This window comes from Acanthisitta chloris, unplaced genomic scaffold (genome assembly GCF_000695815.1).
Source record: "Acanthisitta chloris isolate BGI_N310 unplaced genomic scaffold, ASM69581v1 scaffold3299, whole genome shotgun sequence".
Lineage (NCBI taxonomy): Eukaryota > Metazoa > Chordata > Aves > Passeriformes > Acanthisittidae > Acanthisitta > Acanthisitta chloris.
Genome location: NW_008692994.1, coordinates 64,439 through 84,064, shown reverse-complemented (window position 1 = coordinate 84,064; position 19,626 = coordinate 64,439). Strand labels below are relative to the sequence as shown.

Genomic DNA, 19,626 nt, shown 5'->3' with positions numbered 1-19,626 from the left:
GGAACACTCTGCATAGTTCTAGAAACCAGAAATGGGCAAATCCAACAGTGCTTTAGGCTGGATGGTGCTCCCATAGCCTCCTTGCTGACAGCTGGATGGTGCTCCCATATCCTCCCTGCCTGACAGCTGGCTGCAGCAAGAAGAGAGGTGTCAAGGTGCCAACCTGATTACTAATTCCTTCCAAATGCTTTCCAGATCATTCAGGAAGTTAATTTTGTAATTCACTTAAGTGGGTTTATTCCATGGGTAACATTACATACAGGTCAGGAGAAATCTCTCTGTAAGGGATGCATATTGCTTTAGCTGAACTTGGATCTGTTCTGGACAGTCCACAATGAAGAGTCCTCATAAAACAGCCACACCAAATGCAGTCTGAATGTGCCAGGGGCCAGTTCACAGCATCTGTGACAAGTATGTCATGGCTCTCCCTACCTCCTGAATTAACAGCTAAGAAAATAATGATGTACCTGATTAATACAAGCTTTTTGTTACTAATTCCTACTGTGTACTTTAAACAGAACAGTCACAGGAAGAACATCACCATGAAGGTTACAGTAAGTCTAGTGCTGGTACAGAAGAAAGCTCAAAGAGTGAGAACTCACAGCATCAGGCTTGTATTTTGACACTGTCCTTACAGCAAGCAGCACCTAGAGGTCTCAACGTGATTGCAAAGAGCACTAGGCCCCTGTGTAAGAACAGAGCACAAGCCCTTGGCTCCCAGAAGTTGTGCTCTGAAATGACTGGCATTAACAGCCACATTAAATAATGCTCTGGAAGGTGAATTATTTACATTGGATACAAAGAAAGTAGATATTGATGAAATTCACAGCAATTAACACTCCCATGATTGAACTTCATTTGCTGTCTTAGCAGGGTAATGCCCATGGAAAAGAACACATACATGACTGGGTCTAAATTCACTGTAATTCTTCAGGAAAGACTATTCAAAGACAAGATACTCTCAATCAATATACAAAAGTGATCAGCAAAAACCAGATGTTAGGCTCGAGGTCAGAGAACAGGAATCAGATTCAGCTGCTTGTATAAACTAGAATATTCACCCTGGAAATATGGAAATCAGTTCTGCTCAGGTCCCTACTCACCTGCCCTGGGTCACTAAAAATTGAATGTAGGAAGAGAAAAGGTCCAGAGAAGTGTGACAATTAATATTATTAGAGGCAAGGGAAGACCTGGCATCTGAGAAGAGATAAGAGTGACACTTAAGTTCAGACAGGATAAATGAGCAGCTCACTGATAGCAGTATATACAACAAATGGTCATGGGAAGGGAAATGCAATGTTCTTTCTTATTCTTTCTCATGATACTTAGGCCAAAGGGACCTCTGACTTTTAAACACATTTTAGCATATAAAATGAAACTAGGTATAATTAGTTCTCCAGAAGTACCCTGAAGACCTTAGCAGGATTTAGAAGGAATTACATATTTATGTGAATAATAAGAATGCCCAGAGCTGCACCAGCAGGATTTAAAAAAATACAGGATAGGAGGTAAGAGCTTTTGTCCACAGCCACATATGGCTGCTGGGCAGATCTGAAAGGACAGGGAGGAAAGAATCACAAACACCATCATCATCACCACCTGGATTACTGCTAAGGCCTTGAAGCTTCAGTCATGCCAGAACTCCACAGTGCTGGAGCAGTACCGGCAGTCAGCTCTGGTGCCAGGGACAAAAGACAGAGCTGGAGAAGGCACTCAAGGACAAAACAGCTTCTCTCAAATGACCCAGCTAGATATTGAGCAGCCTATAGGCTATGATGCTCTTCAGCTCTGCCAGGTCACACTCATGTTTTCCCGGCAGGAAATCAGGTGGAATCCCTTACACCTCCTCTCCTTCTGCAATGACCCAACACAGCTTTACATGCTGGGGATGGTCACATGAAGTTACTGCAAGGGCAACCAGGGAAGCTGAATGTTGGGCACTTCCAGAGACTTCCAATCCCATACCTATGACAACTGCCTTGATGCTATGAGAAGATGAGATCCTGCTTTTCACCTTCCTAAGCAGGAAGAGAGAATACTGAGTATCTCACCTGGTCCTAGAGAAATGTAGGAGAGTAGCTGGCCTAGAGAAGAATTCCCATTCTTAAAATGTGGATTTACAGCACCAGCCAGTGCTGTTATAGGTCAGACTGACAAGGCTGCTTTTGCAAATGTTGATTTCAGTTATTTTGACCTTGGCAGATACAAAAATCTCATCTGGAGTCTGCTGCAAGGAGCTGTCCCTCCCACGGATCATCTTTTTTATTATTTAAACAAGAAAAAAGAGAGAACACAAAGATACAACAAGCACCTGAGCTCTCCAAAAAGAAAAATAACTCATTAGGTGCTGGATCCTTGAAGAGACCAGAGTCTTGGGAGACTTTGGACAGACATCCTTGCTTTATATTTTACTGCCTGCAATCTGCCAAACAACTGGGATTTGCTTACAGCTGATTAGAATAGGAAGCTTGTATATTATGCATGTCTAAGAGGGAACAGAGCTTGATCTAATGCAAAATAAGGAAGATACTGTGTCGCAAGCATAAAATGGCTGCTCTTGCATTTTATGAAGACATACAGCAATGACCCTGAGCCAAACCACTTGAACTTTCAGACAATAAAAAGATCTTGCCTGTGTCTGAATGGGAAAGTGAACTTTGCAGGATGCCTTTGCAAAGTGACTTCGCTCAGATCTCAAAGCATTTCACAAGCACTGAACAGCAAAGATCCTAAAAAAAACACTCCCTGTGTCTCAAAGGACTTAATGAAGTTGAACCTCCCACTGCAAGTTGCTGACTAACAAACACCTTATGACAGAGTAGAAAGAGCTGGAAAATAATGTAAAGAAGTCACCTGACGTTTCCCTCTGCATTAAAATCAAGCATCTCAGAACCATCCTGACAGATTTCAGCTGATTTGCTCCTGAGAAATGTTCCATAACTCCTGCAGATAACCTGCTCAGTGCTCCACCATTCCTAAAGTTAGGAAGCTTTTCCTCATGCCTAACACCAATATTCCTTGGCAACCCAAGAGTTAGAGGCTTTTAACACCTTGCTCACCCTTTCTTTGGCTTGGCTCATCTCCCAAGCAGGTAGTAGATATTTTACAGTTGAGAATAGCAAGTCACCAAAAGGTTCAATGACATCTGAGGGTCATGGGGACAGCAGAGCACTCCTCACCTCCCAGCAAACCCCAGGAAGATGAGCAGCATTCCCGAGCCAACCATGGACATCGTTATATTGATGAGAAACTGATGTTCTGTTTCTAACAATGTACCAGCCTAATGGAAGAGGCTGAAGGACATTACTTCCTGCTCTGTTGTCAGCTTGGAAAGGGAGAAACTCAATGAATCCCAAACTTAAATCTCCTCCAAAGCCTTGCACAGGAAACTTAGATCCCCTATGGGGCTGGTATTAAGGTTCTGCTAGAAGACATAACTAAGAGTAATGGGATGAAATTAACTAAGAAAATTTCCTAACTGAATTTCAGGAGCTAATAGAGCTCTCATTCTCCCCAGGGAAGCTGTGGAAGCCCCAGTGCTCAGGAGAGCTGCAGTAATAGTGCTTTCACAATCGGAAGAATTTCTAATAACGCATGTCAGGCCTGATATTGCTCAGGGCCAGAACCATGCACAGGGCTCTGATGGCACAACCCAGCCTGGCACCACCTCACTGGGACCGGTGCTGGAGGTGCTGCTTTCAGGAGGGTAAACGGTGCTAAATCTTCCCCAGCATAAGTGTGTGCTGATGGGAACGCGACAGTGACGGGTTTTAGTAAGAACATGACTTTCCTCACCAACCTGGGTCCACTTTGAAGGGGAAACACCACCACATCCTAGTCAAATTACACAAACAGTTTGGCAGTAGTGCCACAGTAATCACAGAATTGTGGAACGGTTTGGGTTGGAAGGGACCTGAAAGATCATCCCATGGGCATGGACACCTTCCACTAGACCAGGCTGCTCCGAGCCCCATCCAACCTGGCCTGGAACACTCCCAGGGATGGAGCAGCCACAGCTTCTCTGGGCAACCTGTGCCAGTGCCTCACCACTCTCATAGCCAAGAATTTCTTTCCAATATCCCACCGAACCCTGCCCTCTGTCAGGGGGAAGCCATTTCCCCTTGTCCTGTCCCTCCAGGCCCTTGTCCAAAGTCCCTCTCCAGCTCTCCTGGAGCCCTTTAAGCACTGGAAGGGGCTCTGAGGTCTCCTCAAAGTTCTCTCTTCTCCAGGCTGAATACTGCCAATTCTTTCATCACAGGAGAGTTATTACATCTCTCTAATCATCTCCATGGACCTAAAGCATTTCTGCTCCTTGGCAAAACTCAAAGAACCATTATGGCATGTTTTTAACCAAACCAGGAAATCATCCAACCCAGACCAAACCAAACCAGACCAAAAAACCACCATGGAAGATTTGTTCATCATTTTGTTAAACTTCCCCTTCCTTGTGCTCCCAGCTGTGCATTCCTGTCCTTTGCCCTGGGCCAGTCCTGGCACACCCTCAGTGCACAGCAAGCTGAACCAATTCAGGAAAATGCAGAGGGAAATAAAAAGGATTTATTTTTCCTGAACTGAGCTGAATTGGCTGCTATTTCAATCAGACAAGAAACATATCTGGCACAGTGCAGGGTGGCAGGAGCAGGGAAACTGAGGAGGAGGATTTGAGAAGGGTGATGAGGCAGGATAACACCCAAGGATGAGATGGTGACAAACCGTTAATTCAGCTCAGCTATAGCATGAAACTATACCCTCCTATCTTGGGAAATCTAAACCCATTTCTCTCGTGAATAAAGCCAAGTGAAACACCTGACTCTGTGTTGCCACCTATGAAATAGGGATAATGGGTATCTATATCATCTTAGGCTTATTTGATCTAAATACACCTTTACAAAAGGAGCTTCAGATGTACAGACAAGTGTTAAAATAAAAACACAGACCCATGAAGTCAAACCAAAAAGCAAAGTCCCTGCTCCCTAGACAAGCTGAAATACTTTCAACTGATGAATTATTCATTTTTGTTTAGGGCAGAATTTACAGTTCTTTTAATTTAATCTTTGGATAAAGCATATACTTCAGAAACAACACTCAACTCCTTCCCCCAGTCTTTAGTGGCACTCAACAAAAGTGCCTTAAAACTGGTGCAAAGTCACTCATTCTGCTGCCAATCTTAGGGGTTTTTTTTTTGCCTGAAAAAGGAGATAAACCGACTCCAACATATGATTAGAGGAGAAGCATAAATCACTTGGGGAAAAAAAATAATGTGAAAAATAGACAGACAAGACAACACAGCTTCATTAAAAAAGAGAAAACCCTAAGGGAATTTTCAATTTCATAGTTCTAATGAGAGAGGTTGAAAAGAAGAAGTAAAGCAAAGCAAAGAAAAAAAATTATCTGTGGGACAAGACATAACAAAAAAAGAACATGAAACTGAACCAGAAACAGCCTTTCAAGTTTAACCTCAGGTTTGCACAGAAAGGACTCTTGCAGTCTTAGCTCTGTTCCCAAAGGAGGGCAAAGCCACACAACAACATCGACACACTCAAAACTCAGCATATTCCATGAGCAGGAGGTTCCAGAAGAGAACAGGTCAAGGTTGGTATCAGTAGCACAGCAGTGAGAGGGAGCTTGCACTGCAGTTGTCTGAACCACACCTAGTCTGCAGTTAAATATAGAACTTTACTTTCTGGAACTATTGCTCCTCTTAACCTTCAGAGCATAAAATATTCTGAGAGATATTGTAAAAAAAATAAAATTACAGGGAGAAAGAGACCTGAATGTATTGTCCGAAATCTAAGCTCAGTGACTAAGAAACTACCTTGGGAGGGTTTCCAAAAAAGCAGGAAAGACTAGAGAATTGAATTACAGAAACCACAAGCAGCATTCTGGAAATCCAGCATAAACCAATTAGTTTCTTTAATACACATACCCTGTATGCAGACACTTAGGTACATCAGACATCTAAGTGTATGTGCTGGCCCTAATTCTAATCTTAATTCTATCAGGTTGGCACCAATATAGTAATTAATTGCACTGGAATCTTTGTTGATTTCAATCTTAAAAAAAAAAAAAGAAAAAAAAAAAAGAAAAAAAAAGAGAAACTAGTCCTTCAACCCTCACCCTTCTCATTCAGCTCCTGGGCCAAATCCTGAGTGGTGCTGTGCATTTTCAGTTGGAGAGCCTGATCCTAGGAGCAAATCCCTCTAATTTTTGCAATTGAATTCAGATTCTTTCCTGAAAGTGCTCTCAGCTGGTTTGACACGTTGACTTTTAGCGACTGCAATTCTCAACAACTGAATCCAAGTCAAAAGCACAAGCACAATCAACCGACAGAGCAGCCAACACCCTCATCCTCACCCCAAAAATGTTTATACAGCACCTCAGCAATGCTTCAGAAGGAAGAAGTTCTGAATTACATACACAAGAGGTTTAGATTCCACTAAGGTCTAGTTTCAACCCGCTTATCTTCAGACATAAAACTAAATCACCAAAGTTAGGCCTAACTGCACAATGCTTCTCTTTTGCAGCCAGAGGGGAAGTGCACACAACCCTGGTATGAGTTGCATTAGTGGGATGGAATTGTCTCCTGGATATCTGTTTTTCATTGCTGGAGAAACAGCAGACAACATAAACATGTACTTTACTGAGGTTCCCAAAGAAGCAGCTCAAATCAGGTGCCTAAATCCCTATGTGCACCAACAAGCTGCAAAACACACAAACACAATGCAATGACACTTGCATTTCATTAAGGAAAAGAGTCCATCAAACTGAGAAGACTCTACTCACAGGCAACACTTAATCCTTCAGAGGAAAATGCAAATTACCAGATAAATGGCACCAGCCCACAGGCAATGCCAAACACAATTTTAGTGGCCAAATGCTTATTCCTGACCCTATGGCATCAAGAGAACCTGATCTGCTATGGCCAGAGAGAGGAGTCTGGTTACCTTCATCCTGCTGCTGTTATGAGTCATATTACGGACAAGCCTGGAAGACTCCAGTGACTTGTAAGTGAAATTAGTTAGCTTCTTCCTAGGGCTCCCAGAAGAGCATTTTTCTCCCACTCTTTCAAAACTTGTCACATAAAACAGCTCATCCTTATAGCTCAACTAGGCCTATTAATGCACAACAGTTAAACAACCATATTCCCAGCTTGCTTTATGGTGTACTTTTATTGTCCTACGACACTTCCACCACAGCCTGAGTTTACCATGTTCTTGCCTCGAGTAAAACTCCTCAGCCCTGCTTCGTAGCACCCCATACAAGGCTGTGAAACTCAGTGCTCAGTGACCTAGCCAAGGGCTTTGCAAATTAATATTAAAACCAGGATTAAGGCAATGTGGCAGCAGCAGAACAAGAAGAAAACCCCAGCAGCAAAGACTTTACAGAGCACAAGACACAGAGAACAAAACCAACAATGCCCAAGAAGAGAGTAATGAAAAATTAGATCAAGTGATTATGTATCTGCATTCACAACTGGATGACTTCCAATGTCAACACTGATTTGCTTCTTTCCATATCCAAACTCAAATTTCACACCTTTCTAACAGACAGATACCATTACAGGTTGTGTAACTTCTTGAGAGTGTCACAGCAGAAAGTGGCCTCAGGAGAGATGTGGAGGAGGAAAGGATAGGGCTGGCTTGCTTTGCGTGCTCTCTGCTCTGTGTTTCCCCAGCACCCAGCACAAAGGAGTCTGAGACACTACCACGATGCAAACAGCAACTAAGAGCAGTTACTGCACTTCAGGCCTTGGTTCAGAAACCAAGAAGGAAACAGCCATGTCCAAAGACCTCTAATTCTACTTCAGAGTGACTATGTTACACACAGAGGGTTGATCAGGAGTTGGTGCTGTGCTGAAGGTACACAGAGCTGCAGTGGTATCATCATTCTATGCAGTGCAATCAGGACAGTCATACAAGCATTTTCAAGTGCTAAAGATCAGGTACCACACATCATACTGCCCCTGTGGAGTGGGACACTAGAAAAACACAATCCCCTGTACTATCAGATTCCAGGACTTTGCATTAGTTGAGTCCAGCAAAGCACAACAGACTTCAAACATTTACACTGATTCCTTTGGGGAAACAACCAGCCAAAGCCAAAAAAATCAATGCAGTGCCAGGCCAGAATAGGGAAACCAACACTTAGTTACTGGTTTCACTCCTGCAAAGACCCTGTGATGGCCTGTGGCCACACAGAAGTGTGTCCATCTTGTGTGAAATGGCTTGGGTTTCCAAGGAAACTCAAGATTTCAGTCTCAGTTCAGGCAAAAGAGACTCTCTCCTGCTCCTACATCAGTTCCCAAGACCCTTATGCAAGCAAGAGGAAAGAGAAGCATTATAGAAACAGTAAAAGCACATCCTACAAATTTGCTGGCCAAGGTCTCACTGGCGGTGCAAACCAGAGAGGAGTGTAGCACACAGTCATCTGGTGCTTCCGTGGAAAGCAGGTTCCTCATGCTCTCAGAGGGGAGAAAACTCCTCCCAGCCATTTAGTCCATAACAGAAATAAGCACTCATCCCTAAGCTACACCTGAGTTCACTAGCCCTTTTCTGTTATACAGCACTATCCACAAAAGAGACATTACTGTAAGCAGAGGGAAAGGCAAAGCATGCAGGCAGCCAGGAGCCCGGGCTCAGAGTGCTTCGTCTCCGCAGGACTGAAGAGCTGGGAGCTCTAATGATCACCTGCCACTCTGCATATGTATTTGAAAGATCCACTTTGCTCTGTACTGTTCCCAGCTCATGTAAAAGGGTTCTAAGAGCCTTTTTGGATAAGGAATCTATTGCTTGTTAGGCAAAGTTCTGCATCCGGAACAATTACAGTGCTGCCGAAATGCTGGTGTCAACTATAAAATAGCAGGATACATGGTGAGGACAGATCAGTGAAGTGGGAAAGGAGAAATGCAGAATGTAAAGAGCATGCAGACCCCCACCAAGACAGAGACTGAAACAGGCTAAAAGGTTTCTGCAAAAGCCAAGGAATAGCTGTCCAGCAATACCCTCAGACTGAGCTAAGGCCAGGATGTCCTGGAGGATACAAAAGAAAGATATTGTCCAGAGCAGACTAACATTTTAAAAATGTTTAATGTTTTAAAACACAAGAGGTAACATAGCTCCTCCTTCTCTATCATGTAGAATCAAATTATTACAGGCTTGTGTGATGCCAAAACACAAAGAATTCACAGAATCATAGAATCACACATGCCAAAACACATCCATGAAAATGAAGCTGGTGTTCATCAAAGCAGGAAAAAGGATATGTGTATTGTCTTTCAAATGCCCATCTCCAACCCCACAAACTGACATACCTTTCCATAACAGCCAGGCACTCCTTTCTCCATGTGAACCGACTGCCCCGCCGTAGTCTGAAGGTCCCAGAGGTAGCTGTGACTGGGGGAGGCGTCTGTCTCCATTCTGGCTCTTCTATTGGGATGGGAGCAGGTCTCATGCTTAATGTAGCCCCTGAGAAGAATAAATACTGTGTTTCCTAGTGGATTAAGTCATGCCCATTCTCTCGCTCCTGCTCATGAAAAAAAGACAAGACAGATGATGAAACCATTCAAACTAAACAAATAAAGCGTTATCAAACAAAGACACCTTAAAGATACACAAAGCCAGTTAGAGTTCTCATCTCCAACCTCCAAGTGACAGAGGCATCAGGTGACCATGGAAATCTATGGAGACATAATTGAGCTGCCAGGCACTTTGGAAAAGCTGTCCTGTCTTCGTCAAGAAGAAAAGGGCCGTACAGAAAGGGTGAGCTATGCTCCAGCAGGGATTTATTTAGGCTGTGCTGTCACAAAATGGGAAATAGCAGTTTCCATTTAATTAAACAACATTCTTAGGAAGCAAAATGGAAATTTATACCAAAGGCATTTCCATGTGTCCAAAGCTCCACCAACAGAAACACACCATGTGACACACGCAAACATGGGCTCACAAGTGCCAGGTTGCCTGAAAAAGTCACTGAAAGCAGATGAACATCACACCTTTCCTCTCCTGTTTCCCTTCTATGGATGCATTTCTCCTTTCAAGAAGTCTGAGCTGGAAGGCATCAAGCAAGAGACAGGATTTGGCAAAATGCCTTCAGGAAAGGCCCTTTTGAAACTTACCCCTGATTCTATCCACAGCAGCCTCTCAGCTAATAGATCAAGATAAATCAAGACACACTGGGAGATCAATCTCTCATACATCCCTTGGTGAGGACAGGAACCTGGTTCAGGACACGAGGATGGAAACCAGGACAAGTTCTGAAGGACAGCTCTGTGCTCAGTGACTTCCCCCACAGGGAAGAAAGAGTTGCTCTTGTGTGCAAAAAAAAATAAGGAAAAAAAGCTGTAGGAAAGACAAATCACCATCTATACCCCTTAAGCATCTGAGCTCCACTGAATTCCTGCACTGAACCAGCCTGGACAGATCCAGGAGAAACAAGCAGCTCTGCTCACAGCCCTGTGCACACCTAAGAGCAGCACTGCAACAGCAAATCCCTTTGGGCACTCAGAGTTGCTCAGAATGGTTAGGATTTAATCATCAAAACATACTGTGTTAGTGAAACAACACTGCTTTTTAATACACAACAGAGTAAACGGGTCAGGGGAACTCAAGAGTTTAACCAATAAACAAATTCCTACAGCTAAAAAGCAAGAAATGAACTATTTAGGCACTTGGCTGTGTTCCTCTCCAGAAATGCACACGGAGTATTTCCCTCACTGCCAGGGGCTTGCATCTGTGTCAGGTAGTGGAGCTCAAAATGATTTAGAAATGTTACCCAGGAGAAGTCTGTAGGAAGTGAATCCCACAATCTCTGCCTTGCACGCACGACGGACGGTGCCTCTTACTAATTCCCAGCTAACGAGCCCACACAGATTACTTGGTTTTATTGAAACATGAAATATTTCCTATAGTGCCAATTTACTGAGAGGCCATTTCAAGGAAAGCTCCTTATCTAGTCCTTCTAGTATTTGCACAGTTTATGGGGCTGGGCTGGTATCAAGTTGCCAGGCTTTAAATACACTTCAAAAACTTAAAAAAGAATAAAATAAAATATTTAAAAATAGACAGGGGAGAACAGGAAAAGAAATTAGCTTTCTCTGCATTACCTTAGCAATATACTCTCCCTATCTGAAGATTTTATTTCACAGGGAGAGTATGGGAACACCAGTGATGCCTAGCATCAAGGTAAGAGGTGCAGAGACCTTCCATTAAATGTCTGATATTTTTCAGACAAAGGTTGAAAAAAAAAATCTGCATTGAAAGCATAAATTTGCTGCTGCTCCTGATATGTTCATGTACTGAATATAATGTACTTTTTCTTGTTTTAGTAGCCTTGCTGGATCAATTTACTTATTACTCTTTTCTATGGGGTAACATCAACAGCAGCAGCAGCAGCAAAGAGAGAAATATGCTGAGAATTACAAGCAAGTACCCACACACAGCAAGACTGAAGGATCTGAATGCATAAAGAAGCCCAAAATGAGCTTGGATATATGCATGGCCAAAATGGACATGGGATGCTCCAAGAGCTGGAGTCCCTCTACCCTGGAGACAGGCTGGGAGAGCAGAGGGTGTCCAGACTGCTCCAGGGAAACCTAAAGGGGCTCCAAGAGAGCTGGGGAAGAACTTTGGACAAGGGCCTGGAAGGACAGGACAAGGGAGAATGGCTTCCTACTGCCAGAGAGCAGGGAGAAATGGGATACTGGGAAGGAATTCTTGGCTATGAGAGTGGTGAGGCATTGGTACAGGTTGTCTAGAGAAGCTGTGGCTGCTCCATCCCTGGGCGTGTTCCAGGCCCTGTTGGATGGGGCTTAGAGCAACCTGGTCTAGTGGGGAAGGTGTCCCTACCCATGACAGGGAGTAGAACTAGACTATCTTGAACCCAAACCATTTATGATATGCACTGCTGCCACATTATATAAGGTAACTATGGAGCTTTTCTTCATCCCCCTGAACTCAGGAAGCACTTACGGATCCCCTTTATTATTCTGTTCTAATGCTTCATTGCAATCTTCTTGCCACCCAGCTCCACTTCTTTATAACTTGGTAAGTTACAGCCTAGTCACCAGTTCAGATTCTTTTTATAAACCCCTCAAACAGCTTTTAAGAAGTGAAACTTCTCTCTTGAGCAGACAGTGTAGAGAAAATGCAGTATGAGATTTTCATCTCAGTATATGCATCAAACAGCAAGACATCTCTAAGGGGTGTAGAGGTGAACTGTCTGGGAAGAACTCCTTTCACAGCGAGAAATGAAAAGAAACATCTCTCACTCCCTGCCAGTGCTGAGCACCTTCTCCTACAAAAGAAACCTGCATTGTGCAAACCTGCATTTTCTCAAACGTGGCATATGACTTTGAGGATGCTGCAGGTGGCTTTTCGGGAGAGGAGGCAGGAGTGGCACTCACCAACTGGAATGCAGCTCTCTCTAGATTCAAATTCCTCCTGGCAAGTCCTGACTTCTCTTGGCACATCCCAGACACTATCCTGAAGAAACAGAGTTGCTCTAAAAGCATCACATGCAGTTGCTGATCCCCATCACATGCCTCAGAGAGGCCCTGCCATACAGGGTGATGTGCAGAACGGTTGCAGTAAGCCTCAGGCCATCCCCCAGCTCCAAGAACCCATTTCCTGGCAAAGCTTTGCAGCAAGTCCCTAACATATATTATACTGATAAGAACAGATGTCTCACTATATTTTTAGCCAGGCTGACCCGAGATCACATAATAAACACCTTTCAGTTACTACCCAGCCAGGCTAGATTGGAATCAGCAGCAGCACAGCTAAAGGTTCCCTACAGAGCTCATGGCTTGGATGAAAAGGATCAGAGCAGAGACTGTTTGCTCTGCAGCTCTGTAAAACAGTAAATCACCAACAATCCGTTTCCAGTGCAAACCTCGTGAGATATCCAGCCCCTGATTTTGGTAGGCTTTTCTTTTATAGCTAAACAAGAACTGCTGTGGGAATAACACAAGAGCTGCTACATCTTGATAATAACTACCTTTCTTTTTCCTTTTTGTTCAAGGAGGAAGAGCACATGGTTCTCTCCAAGGTGACCACAGCTGCCTTTCTATTACAGAAGACTGGCAGGAATAAATATCCAGCCTAAATGGAAGCAGTCTGTATCCATCTGTAACTCCAACACATCATTTCTAGGTGCCAGTTTCAGTTTGCAGTACACAGAGGCAAAAGACAACAAGGTGAAGTTACTCCTTAACAAACTTTCCACATCACCCAAGACCCAGTGCTGGGCAAACTAATCAAGCTAACAGCTACCAATCTAAAAGGAAATATTTATTTATTTAAAACCCATGAGCTCTGAAAAATATAGAACAGTGTAGGACTCTGCAGTCATACACTGTTTTCTGAAACATACACTGTTTATCTATTGCCAAAATGATCTCGGTCCTCTACAAAACACTGGACAAGTGGTGCCTGTCCTAAAAAAGCTACATCTAAATGAAAAACATTCTGGTTAATTGCATTAAAGACCTTCCAAACACTAGCACTTAACATTGACTTCTTCCTCTCAACAAAAAAACTGCCTATCACCCTAATTGGCAACTCCTTCACAAAAAATTTACCATCAGTAGTACACTGGAATTCACAGCACTGCTATTAATTCCAACATTACTCCTACCAGGAAAATGTTGATTAAGACATTTTTGAGCAAGATTATTGCATACACTAGGAAAAGTGGGTGGTTTTTTTTCTTTTTCCAGGGCCATGAGACTTCAGTCTCTTTTGCAAAGTTCCAGTCTGCTGCTGTCTGAACACCCACCATCCCAGACAGGAGAAATACAGAAACTGCCCATGCAAACCAGCAATCAAATCCATGCAATTAACAAACAGCATATTCAAGAGGTCAAAGCAAACTGGAAAAGAACTGACGTGATGGAATTGCTGAGTCTCTTCTGATATGAACAGCATCTGAACAGCAGCAACATCTCAAAACTACTTGAAGGCTTCACAACACAAAGTTCTTTGGTTGGCAGATGCAGGACTGCTTGTGGATGATTTAAAGCATTCTACAGCACTGTGATATATGTGCAAAAAAGAAAAAATAAAGTCTCTTTTGATGTATTTATAAGTCTTTTGCTTATATAAGTACAGTAAAAGACAGGTCCTGCTGTGTGGACCTTAAGGCAAGGCAGGGACATCACACAGAGGGAATGGTCTCACCATTATCAAGGAGATGAGAGTGGTGCAAAGGTGAATTAATTTGCTATGAGTTGTACAAAGAAACTGGCAGAGCCAAGAGAAGACTCTGTGCCAAAAGATCTCCAGTCCTTTCCACACAAAACAACTCTTCTTCTTTCACAGTTTATGAATTGATAATATCTGCTGTCCTAGTCCTTCAAAACTGCTTCAATTTTAAGGGAAAGTTTTCTTTCCATTACTACACAAATTCAGCAAAAACTAGACTTACTCTGAAGATCCAGTTTTTCAAGATAAGGAATTAAAAGAAATTGGGGAACTAATAGTTTCCAAATACCTCACTTTGCCCATTGGTAACTCAAAGTCTAAGTGCTTCTGCACAGAGACCTGACTATCTCTCTCAAAGGAGGATTGAGATTTTTATCCCACCAGCTGGAATTGGAAAAAATGGGATGAGAACAAAAAGCCAAAAGTCACTTTTTAGTAAACGAGCAAACACAAAAACCACATGCCAGCCATTTAATCTCTCGGGTTTCTTCCAAGGAGGACAATCCTACCCACTTTACAGAGTATACTGATGAAATCACTTCTTTGTGAGCATGGCAGGAGGCTCCACTGATTTTCTCATCTTCTGGCTCTAAAGAGGACAGCAGCGCAGCCAGACTGTTTACTAACCATGGAATACTGTAAAGTAGTATCCAAAACTTTGGCTCAGATTGGTTTTGTAACAGTAATTTAATCCAGGATTCTTTGAACAAGGCTGTACCTTTCTTTACAAACTCTATACACTTGTTCACACCCAGGTCAATTACCTCTTGGCTACCTGGTCTGACCTGCAGTACAGTAGATGGCAATAATTCAAAGCAGCAGATTATCCTACAAAAAATAAATAAATACACCCCATTTCCCTCCAGCAGACTTTCCAGACAGCTACAGGAAAACTGAAGGTTCATTCCTTTACCTCAGTATCTTAAAAGAAACCAAATGTTATTTGGTTCTAAAAGGAATTTAAGTGCATCCAAATAGTCTCTTTGCTTAGGCAGAGGAAACAATTTGGCTTTTACACTTCCTGAAAAATGCTGTTTAAGATCTCTTACTGGGAAAAAGGTTACACTCAAACAACCACTCAAGAAGTTTTTCCATGTGGATATAAAGAAAAGTAGAGGTTAACATTGATTCCTTTCAATTTAAGGTAACCTTAAGTATTGAAAGTCTTCATTCCTTAGACACTTCTCAAGAGTGGAGGTGTGAACTTCTGGATGTGAGAAAAGAGGGAAGGTTAACAAGTAAAGATTTTAGTGCTAAGTTGGACAGGACTTTTCTTATCCCAGCACAGAAAACTTTCTTAAACAGCTTCACATGATACTGGCAAGAAAAGATGCAAGGCTAGAGGAATTATTCACTTAACAGAGTTCATCATTAGGAGGTGACTTTTGGGGGGTTTTCCCCCCAAAAAGGTCTAGTTCTCTACACTATGTTGGAGGTAACACCTTCCACCAAAGGGAAATGGCATGGAGTTACTTCGTAGTATACAACCCGAGGCCTTTCAAGCAGCAAATACTGGATGGCTGTGGCCAGAACTTTGCTGATCCTGCGGTTTGCCAGCACCTCACACCCCTTGGCACTTTCATTCTTTAGAACAATTTTCTAGATGCTCAACAGAAAGAACAGGCTCAGCTGCCACTCTGAACCCACCCAGCTTTAAGCTGAAGTATTCTCCAGCCAACTGTCAGCTGGAGCCTCTTGATTTTCAGCTTACACACAAAGCAGAAGTTTTGAGGCTATGTTTTCACTGGAAGTTTTCTTAATATAACTCTGGATATCGAAGCCAAGTTCACATTCGAGAGTCTGAGTTTTAAATTCCTTAAAAGAATTACACAGTTAATTTAATCATGCCATTGTTTAAAGGAAATTGAACGTAAATATTTTCATCTTTACAATAAAACTGCTAAAGGGAGAAAAAAGAATTGTGGTCAAACAGAATCTAGGGAGAAGAACAATGCAAGGAAATTAATTCAACTGCGATTTTGAAGATTGCTGGTTAGTTACAGATAATGAAGAGCTTTACTTCTCTTTTTATATTCAAGATCTATTTTGAGATTTGGAAGAGCAGGTGGGATTTGAGAGACACATCTTCAATTTATCACTGTAACTATCAACATCCATCCGCAAGCTTGAGATCCAACCCAAAACCCTCTGAAGTTATCCCAAAGATGCTCTCACTGCCAAACTGTATTACATTAGGCAGCCAATATTAATGTTTCCTATTGCTCATTCTGAAGAGCCTCAGCATATATTTCACATGAACTGACTACAACTTCACTGACTGCTTCCGATTCCCAGGTGGAAGGACAGGGCAAGTATCTGAGACTGAGGAGCTGGACAGACAGCTATGGATGAGACATCTACGGATGAGTCAGATCTGGATCACTTACTGCAAAGTACAGATTTGTTTCTAGCCTCCTAAAAATTTAACTGGTCAGAGGGAGCTCCTCTGCAGTACCTCGGATCAAGAAGTGAATTACCAGTGATAATAAACAACAGTGACAAAAGGCTTCTAGTCCGTAAACAAACAGCAGGAGATGTTTAGGCTGTATTTGTTTACCAGGATTTGTCTTCTCAAGCTGGTACCATCTGTAAAATGCCCTTTTCTTTTGTTCACTGAGGTCCGACCCCTGCTGCAACAGCCAATGGGAGATGCGGCTCTGGCTGATACCTGTAAAACCAGAACAAAGCCAAAAAAAAAGAGAGAGTATGAGAAAATTTGTGCTTTTAAAAACTTTTTTAAATGGTTTATATACTGATAGAAGGTGTTATCTCCAAATCCCAGGAACTCATAATGCTTCAATCCCAGAAAAAGTGGAGTTGAAGCTTCCCTGCCCCATCCCAAATTGCCTTAACTTCTCCCTGGGGTTACATTCAACCTTACTCAAGGTACACCCTGGAATCTGCACGAGAACCCAAAAGCAAAGAGGGTAAAAACTGGGAAGATAAATCTACCACTGATTTGAATTGTCCACAACTTCCCTGATTCTTCAACTTCTTCATCTCTGGAATGGGAACAAGTCCCTTCCCCACTATTACATATAATAATGATAGTTAGGAGACAATTATCATTCAATGCTTGAATAAGGAGGGAGATAAACAGTTCATGTGATACAGATCAAGTCAGTCCAGAAATGGAGCAAGCCAACTGTTAGCAGCTGTAACAAGAGCCAGAAAACAAACCAGAAAGGGAGGCTGCCTGTCAGCAAAGCAGGAGTCAAACTCTAGGTATCTGGGCATGATTAGTGACAGTAAGTTCCACTTTTTAAAAGCAAGACTTCTAAGAAAAGAGTAAAAGGGGGGGAAAAACCCTAGAAGTTAAAATAGTTATTCCCAGAGCATGACAGTGAATGAAGGATCAATGCAGAAAGGGGAAAAAAACTGATTAGGAGAGGAAGCAAATAAAGGAAGAGGTTTACAAGTGCACTATGACATAAACTCTAGGTTCACGAGACAACATCAATGTGTAGTTTGCTGAACAACTGCAGCAGTACTTCATGTAGAACAACTCCCTGTGCTTTCCACAAGGCTCTTCAGCCATCAGAAAGGGTTAACAACATCTAAACTCTCCTGAGAACTGAAGTTTTAGGAGGTGCTCCAACTAGCAATATACTGCCAACACCACCTGTGCCACCACCTGCTTGGTGATAATGCCTAGGCAGGTAGAGGCTGGTTTTCACACAAAAACCAAACTACCTCCTCCCTCTTGAGATACATCAAGGTTTTATAAGATCTCATAATCATATTTAACTCATGAAAAACAACCCCCTGCAGCTTTACCACTTGTAATATGGGGCAGTTATTATGCTTTTTTTTTTTTGTGTTGAACATTGAAGGCAGTTAACTTCACAACGTCTCAACTTGACTCTCAGGTATCGTAATCAGGTGGGTTTACTCCAACCAGATTTTAAAAATCACAGGGTTTATACTCTTAATTGTTCTTCCTTGAACAGAATTCTGGAGGCTATGAAGTTTTAATTATCCTGGGGAAAAGGGATAGGTATGTTTTGGTTTGGATACAGAAGCTTACTCCTATTCAACAGAGCTGTGCCCACAAAACAGACCCTGATTTTCTTAACACCATTCCCAGAGACTGTCTTGCCCACAACTGAAAGAGTTCAGAAACAGCTGGGGCAGCCAAGAGTTGCCTACCCCCAGGGCCTACACTGGGATCTATAATTGAGTTTATACTACTAGGAAAGTGGAATTATTCAACCAAACACAAACCTTAGATCCTGCCAAGTTTACATCAAGTAACTCTGGAAGCATACAAGTTGATACCAAAAGAAGTCAGTGTAAGTTGATAACGCTCTCTGGCCCAAAACAAGATTTCAGTCTAGCTGAAATGCCATCCAGTTGCCTGATTGCCAATGAAAAGACCAAATTCTGAAATCTGCAGCTCTTCACATACTAGTGTGATTTATAAACACCATTTCTTGAACACAGTGCTATGGGACACAGAGGTTTGTGCCTCACTGATTTTGGCTGCCCAGTCCCTATTAATCACTGGGTAACAGCACCAGCCATTTACTTGTTTACTACAGTCCACTTATACTCACTGCACTGAATTAGACTGTGTTGAGTGTTTGGATAACAACGTAAGATATAAATACAAAGAATTATTAGATAAAAATTTATAAATAGAGATTGTCTTCAAGAAGTGGAAAATCCAAATTCTGCTCAAGAGGCTGCCTGACACTGCCACAACGTGGGACAGCTCTAAGCCATTTCCCACAATGTGCTCGAGACAAGGCAAAGGAGCAGGAGCCAAAAGATTCAAGCTGAGTGTTGCCATGTCCACTTTGACTCTCTGAAAGTCCTCACAACTCATAAAGTCACTTCTGCAACATGTTTTTAAGACATAGAACATTTTCACTTGTATCTCAGCTCAGTTTAGAGGGCTCAAAAACTATATTCCAACAGCTTGACCCACTCAAGGTCACATGCAAAGTACATAGCAGAAGAACTGATTCAGGATCTCCTAGATCCCAGTGCAGTGTCTTAATCCAAACCTATCCTTCGCTCCTTTCAATTATAAAACTCAAGCCCCCAAACTGTCATGTCAGAGTTTCTTGCCTCTCAAGTGGTTTTTACACAGCTGACTCCCAGGGACAGTGACTAGTACTACCTCCAGGCCCCTCCCATCACACTGTCTGTAATCACACTACTTCAGGAAATTGCACTGGCAGGAAAAAAGAAATCATCCTGCTGCCAGAAGCAGATTAGTGAAATAAGTTCTCTGGAGTACTGAAAATCCAGCTGTCTTGAGGAAATTCACTCTCAAACTGAACCAGGGGCCTCAAGGAAGACAGCCGTCCTCTGAGTTCAGATGAGCAGGGCCACAGATGAGTTTCAGGAGCACAACTAGTTTTCTTACAGCAAATACTGAAGAAAAGTTGTATTAAAAAATGATTAGAGCAACTCTAATGTT

The 19,626-nt window shown here is 42.5% G+C and overlaps 1 protein-coding gene across 3 annotated transcripts in view; it reads right to left on the bottom strand.

The window, feature by feature from the left end:
- HMBOX1 (homeobox containing 1) overlaps window positions 1-19,626 on the bottom strand; it is a 61,464-nt gene that overhangs the window by 20,889 nt on the left and 20,949 nt on the right. For all 3 annotated transcript variants that reach the window (XM_009082891.1, XM_009082892.1, XM_009082893.1), the window contains exons 4-5: window positions 16,756-16,866; window positions 9,311-9,464 (exon numbers count right to left, since the gene is read on the bottom strand). In XM_009082891.1, the coding sequence (XP_009081139.1) occupies window positions 9,311-9,464; window positions 16,756-16,866 (265 nt within the window). The remainder of the gene's footprint in view (window positions 1-9,310; window positions 9,465-16,755; window positions 16,867-19,626) is intronic.